Here is a 16230-nt window from a genome sequence, read left to right on the forward strand (position 1 = left end):
AACTGTCTCTTGGCAACAAAACAAAATTGTCTGATAGGCCCTCAGATAGCTCAGGTTCTGACAGGACTCTTGGGGAGAAGGAGAGGCAGGAGGGGAAAGAACAAACACTGACGAAAGGTCAGTTAGGTGACTCACATAAAATTGCCACGATTCAACTACTTTTTAACCTATAGAAATGGCAATTTCACACGGTTTAACCTAATACTAAATGCCAGGCCAGACACCTTTTATAGGTTATCATAATGACTTTATGAGGTAAGGATTATTCCCATAATTCAGATAACAAAAGTGAATTAAATACCTAAAGTCATTGTCTTAGTTTGAGTTCTCCTAGAAGCTAACCTGGAGTCAAGCACTTCATGAGAGTAGAATATTTGGAAGACAATCCCAGGAAGCATTGAGAAGAGAACAGCATCATGAGGCAGGGAAGAAAAGCCATCGGCTATGGAGGCATTGTCAAGCCAGCTACTCTGTGGGCAACTGGAGCTTAATCCTGCTGGGGAACTCTGGGAAACAGTGAGGAACGCATGTTGCAGGGTTATCCCATTTAGGAGGACACGTGAGTTGGGCTGCTCATATACTGACTGTCTTTAGTCATAGGTCCAGGCTGCTTGGAATTGAGATAGTATGTTAGTATTTCCACATCAGGCTGGAAATAGGTATGATGTGCACTGAAGTGGTAAGGATGAGGGGATATGTGCAGGGCCCAGCTTTGTTATGAACAGAGGCAGGATTTGAACTTGTGGCATTCTAACCTCGTAACCCATGTCCCTCCCACAAAAGCACAAGATATTGTCAAGTCGGGAAGGATTAGAGGCTCCAGGACTCAATTGTAGATTACGTTTGGACAGCTGTAAGACCACTCACCAGAGGAGCTACCATCCATGCTTCCTGCTGTATAATAATACAATTTTATTTGTGTAGCTCTCAAGAGTTTACAGAATGCATGCACATTCATCATCTCATTTGGCTTTCGTCATGCCCATGATGAGACAAACTAAAGTCCCTTTACTCATGAGATTATTATATTCATGCGTTTACTTCACAATTGTTATGTGTTCCAGGCACTGTTCTAGTTAATGGAGATGTAGAGGTGGACCAAACAGAAACACGTTCCGGCATGACAGAATTCATATTCTAATGGGGGCAGCAGAATAAAACAGAGATGATGATAATGTCATGTCATGATTGGTGCCATGAAAAAATTAAAACAAGAAAAGATGATGGTGATGGGCAAAGATGCTAGTTTTGTTTTTTTTTTTTTAATTGGGGGTGGGTTCAGGAAAGATGATTGCATTTAAGCAGGGAAGTAAAGGAAGTGAGAACACAAGTTTTGTAAGTGTCTGGAGGAAGAATGTCCCAGGCAGAATCAAGAGCAAGACGAGCACTGCAATGTGAGAATAGTGAAATAGCAGTCCAGAGAGGTCAGCAAAGACAATGTTTCGTGTCAGGGGCCACAGTCAGTGCTCTGAGCATGATGAAGAACTCTTGGGGGATTTAAAGCAGGAAAGTGACGTGTTTTCATAGGTTCATTTTTTTGTTTATCTCTAAGTCATGTGGTCAGCAAGACCCAGAACCAGGACTAAAATTGAAGCCTTCTGACTCCTGATACAGTGCTCCTCCCATTCAGGTCCATGGTTGGTCATTCTCTAGACCTGAATGTCCTTGGCATCCTGTTTTTCCTGTTCCTTGCATGGTTATTTGTGGTCTGCTAATCAAATCTTATAACAGCTGTTGCCTGTTCCCAAGCCCAAGCATTTGGCTCCTTGGGACTTCCCTTTGCCATTTGCCCGGCCAATCAGCTTTAACATTCTCCCGTTTCTGTGAGCATCGGGTCCTCTTAGAGCTATCCAACAAAACTCTTCACCCACAAACTAGCTCAACTACAGTTTAAGCTTGATCATGAAAATCAAGTGAGGATTTAGGGAATTTAAAAATAGCCACTCTATCAGCCACTTTAAACACTCTAATCAGAAAGTTCAACTTTACAGATTGCCAAGTATCTTCATAATATGAAGGATTTTTTTCAAAAATCAAGACCAAGTGAAATTTTCTCCCAGACTATGGGAACAAAGAGATTGTTGAACCTGTGGTTCACTGTACTGACTGTCTTATCCATACCAATGTGGAATCAGGCAGAAGTTGCAATGAGATACTGCAATTGCATTTTCCTTCACCATCACTATTTTTTGTTTCTAAAATCTCAGATTTCTCTGCTTCAAATCCAAAGCTGCCTTGTTTTTTCAGCCAAGCCTGCAAAGACAAACTCAGCTTGTTTGGAGAATTACAATAGGGGCTGTCTTGGCTGCTTTTCAGTGTCAACACCCGCAATAAGAGTGTTTACCACCCTGTCGAGTAAGGAGCAAAACAGAAGTATTCCGCTCTCCCAGACCTGCACTGGTATTGCATTACTGACAGAGGTAACCATTTGTCTTTTGTCACTGGAGCAGGTGAGCATGGCACCAGGCACACATGTGCAGAGGAAGTGTGTGGATAGATAGTCACTTGTTTGGCTATATCTACAGCTTAAATTTGGTGTCCTCTGGAAATGTAATATTTCAAAGGCAAGATGATATTTCTGTTCACTTATTAAGGGATGACTAACTTGCTTTTGGCTGCACTACAAATGAATCACGGTAACAATCCCTAACTTGCGACTTCTGGTGTTCTGATGTAATGCATTTCTATTAAAAGAAGAGGAAAGAGAGTGGGTGAGAGTGAGATCATGCAAAGACAGAACATAACACCAAGGGAGCTAGCGTAATTTATGAACTGCAGCAGACAGATCCATCCACTTCAAGGTGTTTTTTTGCGTCCTGAGTGAGGATACCTTGCCAGTTAGCACCTACCCATTTACAGTTGCAGAATACAGACCCAGATCAAGACATGTAGTTTGGAGGGATTTGGTGAAGGGAACATTTCATTTAGGGGTGAAAAACAGATATTCCTTGAAAGCATTTTTAAGCACTTTTGATTTAGTGTCACTTGGAAGGTAATATTTGAGGATGGATGATGTATGTTAAGAAGTCAAATCATAATCTTCCTTTTTACATTTTTTAATGTATGCAGCTTATTTGGGAGTAGAAGAAGTGGGAAGGGGGCGGAAACGTGAGACAAGGAAGGGAAGGCAGTCTATAAAGGGGGCATCATCAGGCTAACTCCCACTGGAGGTGACTGGAGCTCCATCCTGCTGGGACATGGGGAACCCATACGAAGTCCGAGTCTTCCCTCACAGATGAGATTGCTTGGAGACTGCTTGCGGCTGCTCCCAGAGCGTGTTAATTGCCCTGCATGGGCAGAGTGGCCTTCCTGCCTTCCCTCTTCCCTTTTCAACAAGAAACAAATACCCCCCCCCCCCCCAAAAAAAAAAAACCCTGCAAGGTATTGTATAAGATCCTCTAAACCCACCGGTATTTTTCCTGTGTTAATCACCACTCAGGAGCAGATACATCCTTCCTCCCTTCTGTACTGTCCTCTACAAAGTGTCCCTGCTGTCTTCTGAGGAAGATCTGAGTGTGCCAAGGAGAGGGAGAGGAAATTAGACTGGCCTGTCGTGACCAAGCAGCCCACACTGGCTTTGTCCCAGGATCTGGCAGAAGGGGATTATAAGAGCCAGCACCTCCCCAGAATGGGAAATCACTCAGAGAGGGAAATCTTTTTTTTTTTTTTTTCTCCCAGTAAACCTATTTTCTTTACCCTGTTTTCCTTCTGGGTTTCATCTATTAGATCTGATTGCCCTAAAAAGAACTTCTGTGTGTCAGAAAAGCATACCTCAAGTAGCTGTAATAATGTTCAAATTGATATTTATTAAGCTAACTTTCTCTCACCTAGTGTCTGATTATGTAGTTTGTGGATATCACTCATCTTAGAATTATGTAGTGTTAAAACTGGAAGGGTCTGTCCTTAAATATTAGCTAGACCAACACCCTTTTTTACTGATAAATATGAGACCTGAAGTTTCAGACTTAAAGAAGCAGAGTGGCATTCCTGAGGTTTCTGATACTCTTAAGGTAGGTAGCGAAAGCCACACTGGAAGCCAAAACTTCTTACTACTGGATTCCATTGTGCCCCAGGACCATTTTTCTTAGGAAGCCTGTCTTTGAAAAGTTTTTTGTTGTTTTTTTTTAAATTTTTTATTATACTTTAAGTTCTAGGGTACATGTACACAACATGCAGGTTTGTTACATATGTATCCATGTGCCATGTTGGTGTGCTGCACCCATCAACTCGTCATTTACATTAGGTATATCTCCTAATGCTATCCCTCCCCCTACCCCCACCCCATGACAGGCCTTGGTGTGTGATGTTCCCCTTCCTGTGTCCAAGTGTTCTTATATTGTGGTGCTATTCACAATAGCAAAGACTTGGAACTGACCCAAATGTCCATCAATGACTGACTAGATTAAGAAAATGTGGCACATATACACCATGGAATACTATGCAGCCATTAAAAAGGATGAGTTCATGTGCTTTGTAGGGACATTGATGCAGCTGGAAACCATCATTCTCAGCAAACTATCGCAAGAACAAAAAACCAAACACCGCATGTTCTGACTCAAAGGTGGGAATTGAACAATGAGAAATTTTATTTAGCAACATCAGAGGCTGGATGGAGATTAAGAAAAATTGTTAAACTCTAAACCCATCCCCTTTATTACCTGTTAATACTGCCATGTAATATTGCTGTTGTCTGAACATGAGTTTCGCTGTTTGGATTATTTCTGGTCTCTCTTGTTGGACCCCATATCTCCAATTGTGGCCATCCCATAGCTCAGTCATATCCACTGCCAGTTATTTGAAGCAGGTGGGCTGACATTTCTTTATCCACCGCCAAGTTTGTCTTCATGCTCACTGCTGAATTTGTTGGTCTATGCTAAGTGTCCTGCTGTGAAGTGAGACTTGAGAATCAGGTCTGTCCTTATTTACTGGCTCATCTTAGGTAAGCGATTCAAAGTCTCTAGGCCTCAGTTGCACCAGCTATAAAATGAGGATTATCGTGTCACCATTGCCATAGAGTCTGTTTTAAATACATTTTTTAACTGTATAGAAAGCACTTAGAAAACTAATTACTATTACCATAATCATTCTTAACCTGAAGGATGATGAGAGCAACGAAGCTAATAATTTACATGATGCGTTCAGAGCTTCAGATTAAAACTAATCTCAATGTCACATTCAGTTTTGGCCTCTTTGGCAGCAAATACAATTAATAATCAAAAATAGTGTGATTGAAATTGACACTGGATCGGGCTTTACTAGTACAAAGCACTTGGCGTTGTTTACTGTTAGGATATTCCCTTTGTTTTGGACATTGCATCTCATGTGATTTTTTCCATGTGCGAGTGCAAGCACGCTAAATTCAGGGAAATTATGCTATTATTGACAACATAGTAGATTTGATAAGTAATTGTTGAATGTGTGTTGAATGAATAATCTAGAATCTATACATAGTTATGGAAACATGGATTGTATGTTATTTCACATGACAGATTTAGACCACATTAAGGGTCAGGATGATCAGTTTGTGTCATTTTTCCCTTCTTTTTCTTTTCTAAGAAGAGTGTCTCTTACCTAGTTCAATAACAAGCTTATGTGGATTGCAGTTGTCCATTTTGTGGTTTATCTGAAGCATAGCTTCAAACCCTAGCTTCCTTTTCCTCCTGTGAATATATCTGGTACTACAGTTTAGAACATCCGCTAATGTTTCTACTGCCTTGAGTGGGGTTCTTTCAGGAAAGTAAATCAGGACACGCTAAAACTCGGTATAGGTAGATGTTCAGGTAGCATGTGCAGTATATCTGCCCATGGCTATGTGGATTTCCAAGAGTGGATTGTGTCTGTATTTCATGTGTATTCATAAGCACCAAAGATCAGAACTGAGCCACTGCAGAAGTCATGGAAGGGAGTCTCAACTCCTTGTTATAACCCTTATTATCCCACAGTAGAATCCTACAGATTCCCCCTGCTAGGTGGGTGGCGTCAGCCAACACCCTCTCTCTGGCTGCTTTGTCACTCTGCAGAACTCTGCCACTCAGAAGCAAGAGTGACATGTTCTACCCACCACTCTCTCGGAAAGTCAAGGCAGTTTCATCTTACAGCAGCTCTAGAACTAAGTTAAGAAACCTTCCCTCTCAAACTTCATTAAGATTCTCATTTTCCAAGACTCCCTCCTATGGTCTTGTAGTACGCGGGTTAACATGGTGTCTGTTTTCTTCGATGTATGGTCCTGGGGTCATAGCAGTAGATCTGCAGAGTTGGAAGATCACTAAATAGTTTACAACTCCCCACCCAGCAGGGCATAGTCGTCATAGAGAATGGATGGAAAATATCCCCTTGCTATAATTGGGTTCAGCCCTGTGGCTTAACACCATCTTATTTGGCAATCTTTTTCTCTTGACATATTTAGTAATCACTTTAAGGGAGATTTATTACACTGCCCATGGGAACAAACAATGCACTAAATATTACACTTAGGCATGCTTTCAATACCACTCCTTTTCTAGACTATTCTGAATCTTTTCCCAAAGTCTTCAACACTTATCAAAACTCTCTCTTGTCTTTAAATTCCTCTAAGTTCTTCTTTCTTCCAAAATAACCTTTTATAATTTGAAATATTTTGTAACTAGGAGTTCTTTTAATCAAAATTCACTGGGCCATGCTTAGAGAAGAATTGATAAAAACACACTTTCACAGCTTAAAATCATTGAAGACATTTTTTTCACAATTAATCCCAAAGCATCAAAACAAACATTTAGCATATGATTAGGCTGTGAAAGTAGCCTCCTAGGGGTGTGTGTGTGTGTGTGTGTTGACATATTTATATAAAGGAATTCAAATTATTTCAGCCAAACATAATTCAATGAAATGTTTTCTGATCCTGTGGGTTGGTACCCATGAAGAGATGTGGGGCAAGGGGCCACTGAGAATTAGGATTCTCAACTCATGCTCTGTGCTAATGAAAGGACTTTGATAGCTGGTGCCCCTCAGACATTTTTTTAAAAGCATAATATCCCACTCATCCAGGCACATGTGCAGCAAAGTGTCTTAACAGATAATCTATTTAGAACAGATTTGAGAGAAAATATATCAGGATCATGGAGAAGGTAGTGAGTTGTAGTGGCACAGCTACAGTATAACAACTGTGTGAATGTTAAATTCTAGCTTCTTTACAGATGAAATGTCCTTCATTCATCAGATATGTCATAATGGCTGTCTATACTCTTGAGAGAGTCCACTCAGTGCTAAGCACAGTCGTAGATGTACTAGTTTACTTAACACTCAACTACATGTCTGTCACTGGCCTCATTTTGCACACGGGCCACATTTTATACAGAGAAAGCAAAGCCACCATGAGGATAAGCTGCTGGTGAGTCAAAACAGTTAAACTAAGGACCTGTGTAGCTACCACTGAAACGGTACCATGATGCCATTTTTAAAAAGACAGTGATGAGCCCCGCCCTTCCTCCTACCTACATGGTCTCCCTGAGCCCCAGTTTTCTTATCTGTAAAGTGACTTGTTGAGAGAATTTAAGGCGTGAAGCCCTGACACGTGGTAATAGCTCATTTAAGTCCCTTAGTCCAACCACACCCTCGACTGCCTTGTTTTCTTATCTTACTAGATTACACATACTTGTACATATCTGAAATTGAGCATTTGTGACTTTTAGGGGTGGGGCAGTAAAAGCACAAATTCAGAAATTAGTTGCTAACAAGAACCTTAGGCATTCAGATGCCTAGAGGTGTATGGTGAGGGGCCAAGAGCACAGGTTCTGGAGCCAGACTGCCTGGTGTAGCTCAGCTCTGCCTTTTACTATGTGTGTGACATTGGGCAAGTGACTTGACTTCTCTGTATTTCCTCATCTATAAAATGAAGCTAGTACTTGTACCTACTTTGTAATTTTCTGCAAGGATTAAATAAGTTTATCTGTATAAAGAGCCTAGAATTGTGCCTGGCATGTAGTAGGGGCAGTTAAATTAGTGCTTGTATTCTCATGCATATTTTGATGACAAGCATTCAGCACCTGGGCACAGCAAATTCAATATGGAGCAAGGTGTGTAGAATAAATCCCATTGTTCTGCTTTAGCATGATTCCCATATATCCCAGCCAGGCTCTTACAGTTATAGCTCCCTTCCCATACATGTAGGCAAGGAAAGCCAGAGAAAACAAGGACCCTCAAGGTAAACCTCTTGTCTTTTATGGTAGAGAGTGATTTAATTGGATAAAGAGATCATTTAACTGCCCTGCAAATCAGCATCAGAGGACGAGTCAGCAGAGGATATCTGCATTTGGAATTGCACCTTAGTTCACTTTTTATGTTACATTTTCAAGAGGGAAACTAAACAGGGGACCTATATAAGATTTCCCAATAGTATAGACCAATTGGGTCACAAATAAAGAACACGTGGAAAGAATACTGGTGCTTTAATGCAGCATTTCTCAAACGTCAGCTGCATCAGAATTCTTAAGAGGGCTTGTGAAAACCCAAATTCCTGGGCTCCACCCCAGAAATTCTGATTTACCAGGTCTGGGATGGGGCCTAAGAATTTTCATTTCTGACAAGCTCCCAGGTTGTGCTGCTGCTGTTGTTCTAGGGGCCACATTGTGAGAACCACTGGTCAAATGTGTGTTTCACATTCCTACTACCTATTTCTTATCTAGGTTTATAACATTTAATTTGAACTGTTTAGCTTACAGATGGAATGTCTACCCTCTCCAAAAAACAAAAATAGAAATATTTGATTAATAAATACTGTCATTTTTTTTCCCCACAGTTGCATGCTGCTGTCACCAAGATCCAGGTTCCAAGGCCTGGTTTTAATTACACGTTTGCCCATATATGTATCCTGAATAATGATAAGACTTGCATCGTGGATGACATAGTGCACGTCCTGGAAGAGCTAAAGAACGCTCGGGCCACCAATCGGACCAATTTTGCTATCACATACCCAATCACTCACTTAAAGGACGGGAGGGCTGTGTACAATGGGCACCAGCTTGGGGGCGTCACTGTGCACAGCAAAGACCGGGTGAAATCTGCAGAGGCCATCCAGCTCACCTACTACCTGCAGTCAATCAACAGTCTAAATGACATGGTGGCCGAGAGGTGGGAGTCCAGCTTCTGCGACACTGTCAGACTGTTTCAGAAATCCAACAGCAAAGTCAAAATGTACCCTTACACGTCCTCCTCACTGAGGGAAGATTTCCAGAAGACCAGCCGCGTATCAGAACGTTACCTGGTCACCAGCCTGATCCTGGTGGTTACCATGGCCATCCTTTGCTGCACTATGCAGGACTGCGTCCGCAGCAAACCCTGGCTAGGCCTGCTCGGATTGGTGACCATAAGCCTGGCCACTCTCACTGCAGCTGGGATCATCAATCTTACTGGTGGGAAATATAATTCCACCTTCCTGGGAGTCCCTTTCGTCATGCTAGGTAATTACTACCCTTCATTTTTCTGTTTCCTCCTGCTGGTGGTGTTGACTGGGTTCCTAAAAGGCCAGGAATAGCCATCTAACAACTTTGTTTCATTTATAGTATCTTCATTTTGCCCAGAAGTCCTGGGACCAACTCTATAAAGTGCTGGTAATCAGCAAAAAACAACCTAATCTGGTAAATGTGCCAGAAGTTCAAAGTCCTGAGTTCTAGCGCTGACTCTCCATTGAGCAGCCATGTGGTGTTTAGCAGGTATTAATCTTCTCTGTGTCCCAGTGTCTTAGGTTGGGCTTCCCCATAAGCAGGGCCTTGAGACAAAGATTTGGATACAAGTAGTGTATTTGGAAGGTGAGCCCAGGAAGCACCAGTATGGGCATGAGGAAGTGAGACAGGAAGGCAGGCAGTTGAAGGTATGTTAATGAGCCCAAGGTATATTACATTCTGCCCATTGCTGTGGGCACCTGTGGTTCAGCCCCACTGGGGACCTTTGGAAGACCTTGTAAAACACATCTCAGAGAGGTCCTCCCCTGGTGTGAGGAATTTGGGCTATTTTCCCACAGAGGGCTTGTGATTAATTGAGGGCTGCTCCCCAGGCCAGTTAACTCCCAGCACTTCCCAGGGAAGACCGAGCACACTCCTGCAACCAGAGAAATCCTTCAGGTGACTTTGTAGTCAAGCCTTCAGCAAGCTCAAGAATGGGGAATGGGAGGGCATGTTGAGAGTGTCTGCTACTCTCAGTTTCCCCACCTTATGAATAGAGTGGATGTGAGCATCACACAAAAGGACATGATAAATGTATAAGAACTTTGAGAGTGACATGTGAGAAACCAGTAGGAAGTAACTTTTTTTCCTATTCTTACTATGAACTCAGGAGAATATTTTAAAGTGATGCTGATGGTGACAGCGTGCTTCCAGTGTGTTCACTCATAGGGGCTGCAGGAACTCCCTGATAGAGATTAATGGTCAAAACAAAGCCATAGTGGCCATAACATCGGTTGCCCTGTCCATCTGTTATCAAAAATGGCATGCCCAGCAAGCCTGATGGCAGGGTTCTTGCGGGCCAAGGATTCAAGAGGTTCACTTCCCCCTTTTCTATAGCAGCTTCTTATCAATTCCTTTAACAAAATTAAAATGTCATTTGGAATCATTTTTAACATGACAAATGAAGTGGCACTTTTTTGTTAACTAAGAAATAACCACTGTTGAGTTCATTAGTGTGCCTTATGCCCTGTTTTAGAGTAGTAGAAAAGAATTTCCTCAGGAAATCTCAGCTGTGTTATGGGCACATGATAAGCAGGGCTGGTGGGGCTGCAAAGCCACAGAATTACATTCTGCCCTCGATTCTCCGTGGCCTGAGGAATTGAAACCTAGTCAATAAACATACACTGGTAGCTTTTGTGAAAAGCTGGGCACCGTAAGGAGACTGAGCAGCCTGATAATTTGATAATGTACTTGTCACTGCTGAAAACAACAGAGAAGAAGGCTGTTGTACCTCCTGCTGAATTCAGTCTATTAAGAAAGCAGCATAACTTGCCTCTTTACAATAACCCCAAGACCATGTGGGTTGACTGTGGAATACAGGGTGGTTCCTTGAAGAGTGAGTAGGACTGAGGATTAGTAGCTTCCACAGAGGCCTGTATCAAGGTTGAAATTAAGATGTTTTGCTCACGATTAGTCACAATCTTGAATGTTTTGGGGGTTACGGGAAGGGTTTTCGTTTCGTTTGTTTTTTAGCTTTTCATTTTCTTGCTGCTTTTGTGGGAGGAAGAGAAATAGGAATAAGAAAAGAGTGGGGAACTAAAGGGAGATCGTAAGGTTCTTAAGGTGAGGCAAAAGGACGCTGGAGCTAGAAAAAGGACAATCAGTGCTGATTTTATGACATTCCAGGTTGTTACCAGTGAGCTCAAAGCATGTTAGAATATTTAAAACTTCTGAAAAATTAATTTACTAAGTAAAATAAAATTATAATATTTAAAGTTTCTTAAAATTAGTTTTAAGTAAAGTAAAATAGCAGTATTCAAAACTTAATTTCACTAAAAATGAAATTGTAATATTCAAAACTTCTTAAGATTAGTTTTATAAAGTAAATTGAAATATTTAAAATTTCTTAAAACTTACTTTTTTGTACTTTTTAAAGAGGTTTTAAATATTGTAAGGGAAAGTCAACACAAAACAGACTATGGCAGATAGTATTGGTGCAGGGAAGGATGTAAGAGATGGTAGGATGGAAAGATGCTGTTAGCAGGGAAGTGTCTTTAAAAAACAAATCCAGAAATAGTAATGCCACAGATCCGCAGACCGAGTATCACTGAACTTTACATCAGAGTTCAATTCAGAAAATATCTGGCATTTGCAGTGAAAGAGACCATGCACCTCAGGTGCCCAATAAGCCCTTGTTTGCAATTTGTGAGGAATGTTATGTGCATTGATTTGATGGCAGTTTTCCCTGCTGACAATCAGTGTGCAACCTTTCTGTACATTCTCAGCCCAAATTACTTAGTCATAACATGAAAGGAAGCTACATGTTTTAGTAGCTAAGGCCCATTTGCAATAAATACTTTGCACGATGTAATGGGTGCTTACTATGCTCATAAAGCTAACAGTGCCTGGATTTAGGATGTTCGCCCTCCTGTATTTCTCAGATAAACTCTTCATTTTTAAGAGTTTATAAAATGAAATATAAGCAAGAGCCGCTTCATAAATGTTGCATTCAAGGCCATTGCTTAATTCTGGGTTTTTTGATGACCATTCCTAAAATACCAGTAAATATTTCAAATGACTAAGAAGAAATTCAGTACTAAGGGTTTTGGCACTACAAAAAACTGTCCAGTATTTTCCTGTCTATAGCTTAAAATGGCTATGCTTAACCTAAGTAGATTTAAGCAAAACTTGATTTAGTATGTTATATAAATACAATATCAAATCAAAAGGCCTCATTTAAAAGGTAAAGTATCTTAGAAAAAGTCTCAAACAGACATTTCCTTGGCTGTCAGTAGGTCTGCAATGTGATAAACATTATAGATTTAAAATTCAACAAACTGAACATTGTCAGTGTGATTCTGGTCACATAGGCCAAATCCAGCCAAATGCCAAAATGACACTAGATTTAGAATGGAAAAATTTAAGATCACATGTGTCAAGCAGTATTAACCTGACAAAATTCCAGAAGAGGAAAGAATTTGGATAAACTCTTAAGAGTTCACCATAATGGGATGTGACTGTGTGTTTCTAGCCAAGATGATATGTGACAGTTCTGGCAATAAGAATATATCCTACACAGATGAATCATTTTGGCAATGATGTAAGCATAGATACATCATGATTTAGAATGTTTTTAATCAGTGTTGTGCATACTAGACAATCCCACTTCTGCCAAAACCTCTGTCCAGATGAGTCATATCAGTTTATTTAGAGCTAAAATCCTAAAAGGTCTACAGTATTATAAATGTTCATCGACATTTTTTAGTTACTCTAATTTGGAGAAGAGTTTATTTGGTCTATACCCTTATTGTGCATAAAATAATATCCCTTCTTTCCAAATATATTGATAACAAGTAGTGAGAGTTACTTGAATTGCTATTTGTGAATATATGATGCTAATTATCTTAATCTGTTATGGAATTTCCTTTAAAGGATGAAGATTTACACCATTATTCTCCAGTTGGGTATGATTTTTTAAATCGGCATAGGTTTTCTATGTGCAAGCTCTCCTTACAGACTTAATGTTTCCACGGCTTTGCTGATCAGATACAAATCAGGAAAGGGATAGAATGTTAGAGGATATAGAAGGGAACCAAAGGAAAGTTTTCTCCCTTCTGCATCTGGAAGGTTTGTTGCTTCATGTACATCCTGTACAACTAAAAAGGAGAATTGAAGTCATAGTGAAAGAGTTTGGATATTAGTTTCTACATGTAATCTAGTTTATAAAGGTTGCTTTGCATTTATCAAGATACAAGAGCCCCAGAGATTTATGAGATGAAAAATACTCTCTAAGCCCTTTTTCAAATGTTTGGGATTTGAGGTCAGCTGTCAGATCCAGGGTATCCTCTTCCTTTTGAATTATCCAACCAGGCCACTCAGATTCAAGGATGTGAAAGGAAGAAAGAATTAGTGGATTATTTCTAATTTGCGGATTAGTGCTAGGAAAAGAATAATAGCAGGGAAGTTTGGCTTCTTTCAGCTGTGTATTTTAAGATTATTCATATGTAACAGAAACCAGAAGATTGGGTTCCATTCTTCAAAAATTTGTTCTCATATGATGCCACTTGAAATGTAATGCTCATAAAAAGGGAAGGGCAAAAATACACATGCAAAAAATTTAGTTCCAACTGAAAAATTGTAATTATTAATTATTTTTGCTCTAAACTTAAGCAAACCTGAAAGGTTTTGCTTTCCTGATGAGTATTCTGATATATTTCTAAAGTCATGAGAAAATGGGGGAAAAAATCAGTCAGATAATAATGAAATTTAAGCCATATGAAATCGCCAATATCCAACCCTTTTTGGCCTACAAACTTGGTACCACTATCTGGTCATTTTTGAACTACAAAAATGGTAATTTTGTGTGGTTCAGCCTAATACATTATTGTAGAAATCCATTATTTGTAACAATATGACAATTTGCCTGATGGAGTAGAAGTATATTAGAATGCTGTAGAAATCCTTTGCTTAGATATAAATCAGTAATAGGTTCAGCATGTTATAGAGAAAAAAACTGATTAAGAGTTTTGTTGTTCATATTTTTGTGTACATCTATTTTTTAAAAAGACATTTTATTTTACAGTATTTCCAAAGTTTGTCTCCCGAATATCTTTTTTTTGTAATGGCCCATGGTCATTATGGGACTAATTTACAAGGAGATTATGTAATTTAGGCTTGTAGTTCGTTCTTGCCCTTTTATTCTTATGCTCCACCAATCATATTAGGGTGAGAGTAGGTGGAAAGAAATAGATTTAGGGGAATGGAACAAAACAAGTTTTATTGTTCTATTTTTAACCATAAAGTAAGACAAGAACAGGACTTGGGGGCACAAATCCAGGAAGGCAGAATTCAGGCAGAGGAATACAAAGGGCCTTTGTCTTTGACCCAAGATTCCCAGATATCCCCTGGGTGGTCTCTCTACCTGGTCTTGCCCAGGGAATGAGGGAGTGACAGACCATGTAAAGCTTGGGCAGCAGGAGGCAACATCAGGACACTAAACTAAACATAGACCCTGAGGAGGAATACCTGGCATCTACATTTGGACTAGACTCTCAGAAAGTCACAGCTGGGCAGTCTTGACCAGATGGATATACAGAAGCTCACAACCCAAACAGGTTCACAGTTATTGTCAAGGAAACCCTGCATTTCACCAAGGCTATTTTATTACTCAAGAACCAAAATATAGACAGATGGAGCCCAAGAGAGGGATTCTATAGCCCCTTCTCTACACTGATTGGTGTAGCAACACTAACATTATTTTGCCTCATCATAAATTTATGTGAACATAAATTTCACATCAGCCTACTATTCATCTTGTGTGTATGTGTGTCTTTATAACCTATGTGCATAATATATATTATATATCACATTAGCTGTATTATATATCATATGCAATATGATATGTAGTAAGCTCATGTTATGTATTTATATGTATACAATGTGTTTATAACATATATTATGTAATATATATTGCTTGAATATTTAAATGGAAGTACTATACATTTCTCTGTATATATTATCTGGTGTATAGAGTCCAACATTTTATATGTAAATATATAAAATATATTTGAATAAGATATGCCATATATACATGTTTATATATTACATCTGTATTCTATACAAAAAGAAATTACACAATGACCATAGCATATATTATGGGCCACATTTATACACACTGGTCTTATATAATGTACATACACACAATATTGAAATACTTTATCTTTAAACAAGAAAGAGCTATAAGCAAGTTCATTCTAGAGCTCTCTTTTGCAGCTAACTAGTGAAGAAAAATCATTTCTAAGACTAAAACCCAATGCTCTGATTAGAATTTTCAAAATGTGACAAGTATCTGGTACAAAGAATAAGATGTGTGTGTTCCCCCTGATGTGAGCATCTGTCTTTACTTAAACAGAGTACACCTTTATTCTTACTCTTAACTGTGAGACAAAACAGGCTGCGATAAACCAAACAATTCAGCTTATAAAGTAAATGTTTATAACTGGCAAAGTGTAAATGTAACCCAATTAATGAACTTCTCCCTGAAAATAGATGTTACTCAACCCAGACATATATACACTTTAAATTTCTTCTTAAAAAAACACAAAAATCATGAATTTATGTGGATGTCATTGAAAAACAGGCATCTTATAAACATGAGCTACTTAGTGAAGTTTTTCTAAGAATAAAATAGGCTTTAAGCAGATTTTGCTTATGGATTATAGTCTATGAATTTTTGAGAAGAATATAGTAATTTTATTTCCATATATGAAATTTAGCACTGCTGAGGCATGCTATAAACAGCTTCATTGACTCATGATATTAAATATTTTCACATTGAAACTGAAAGATCATCCATCAATCAGCAAGCCATCCCATTTCCTCCTTCTTAGCCATTCCTTACTTTGAGGAACTCAGGATGAAGAAATCCTGCTAGTGTGGAAAGGATTAAAATGTGAGCAGCACCCAAAGGCATCTATCAGCTGCTGTGTTGTGGCTGTGTACATTGGGACAGGTGGGAGAATCTGGGCCTGAAGAAAAATCTGACTTACAAAATCCAGAAGTATTGTACAAAGTAGATTGATTTGCCTATGATTAT

The 16230-nt window shown here is 39.4% G+C and overlaps 1 protein-coding gene across 1 annotated transcript in view; it reads left to right on the forward strand.

The window, feature by feature from the left end:
- The window catches only part of PTCHD1 (patched domain containing 1), a 61067-nt gene that overhangs the window by 36997 nt on the left and 7840 nt on the right, over positions 1–16230 (forward strand). The window contains exon 2 of the mRNA XM_010375014.2: positions 8774–9434. Coding sequence (XP_010373316.2) covers positions 8774–9434 — 661 coding nt within the window. The remainder of the gene's footprint in view (positions 1–8773; positions 9435–16230) is intronic.

The sequence above is a fragment of the Rhinopithecus roxellana genome, chromosome 7 (assembly GCF_007565055.1).
Source record: "Rhinopithecus roxellana isolate Shanxi Qingling chromosome 7, ASM756505v1, whole genome shotgun sequence".
Classification (NCBI taxonomy): domain Eukaryota; kingdom Metazoa; phylum Chordata; class Mammalia; order Primates; family Cercopithecidae; genus Rhinopithecus; species Rhinopithecus roxellana.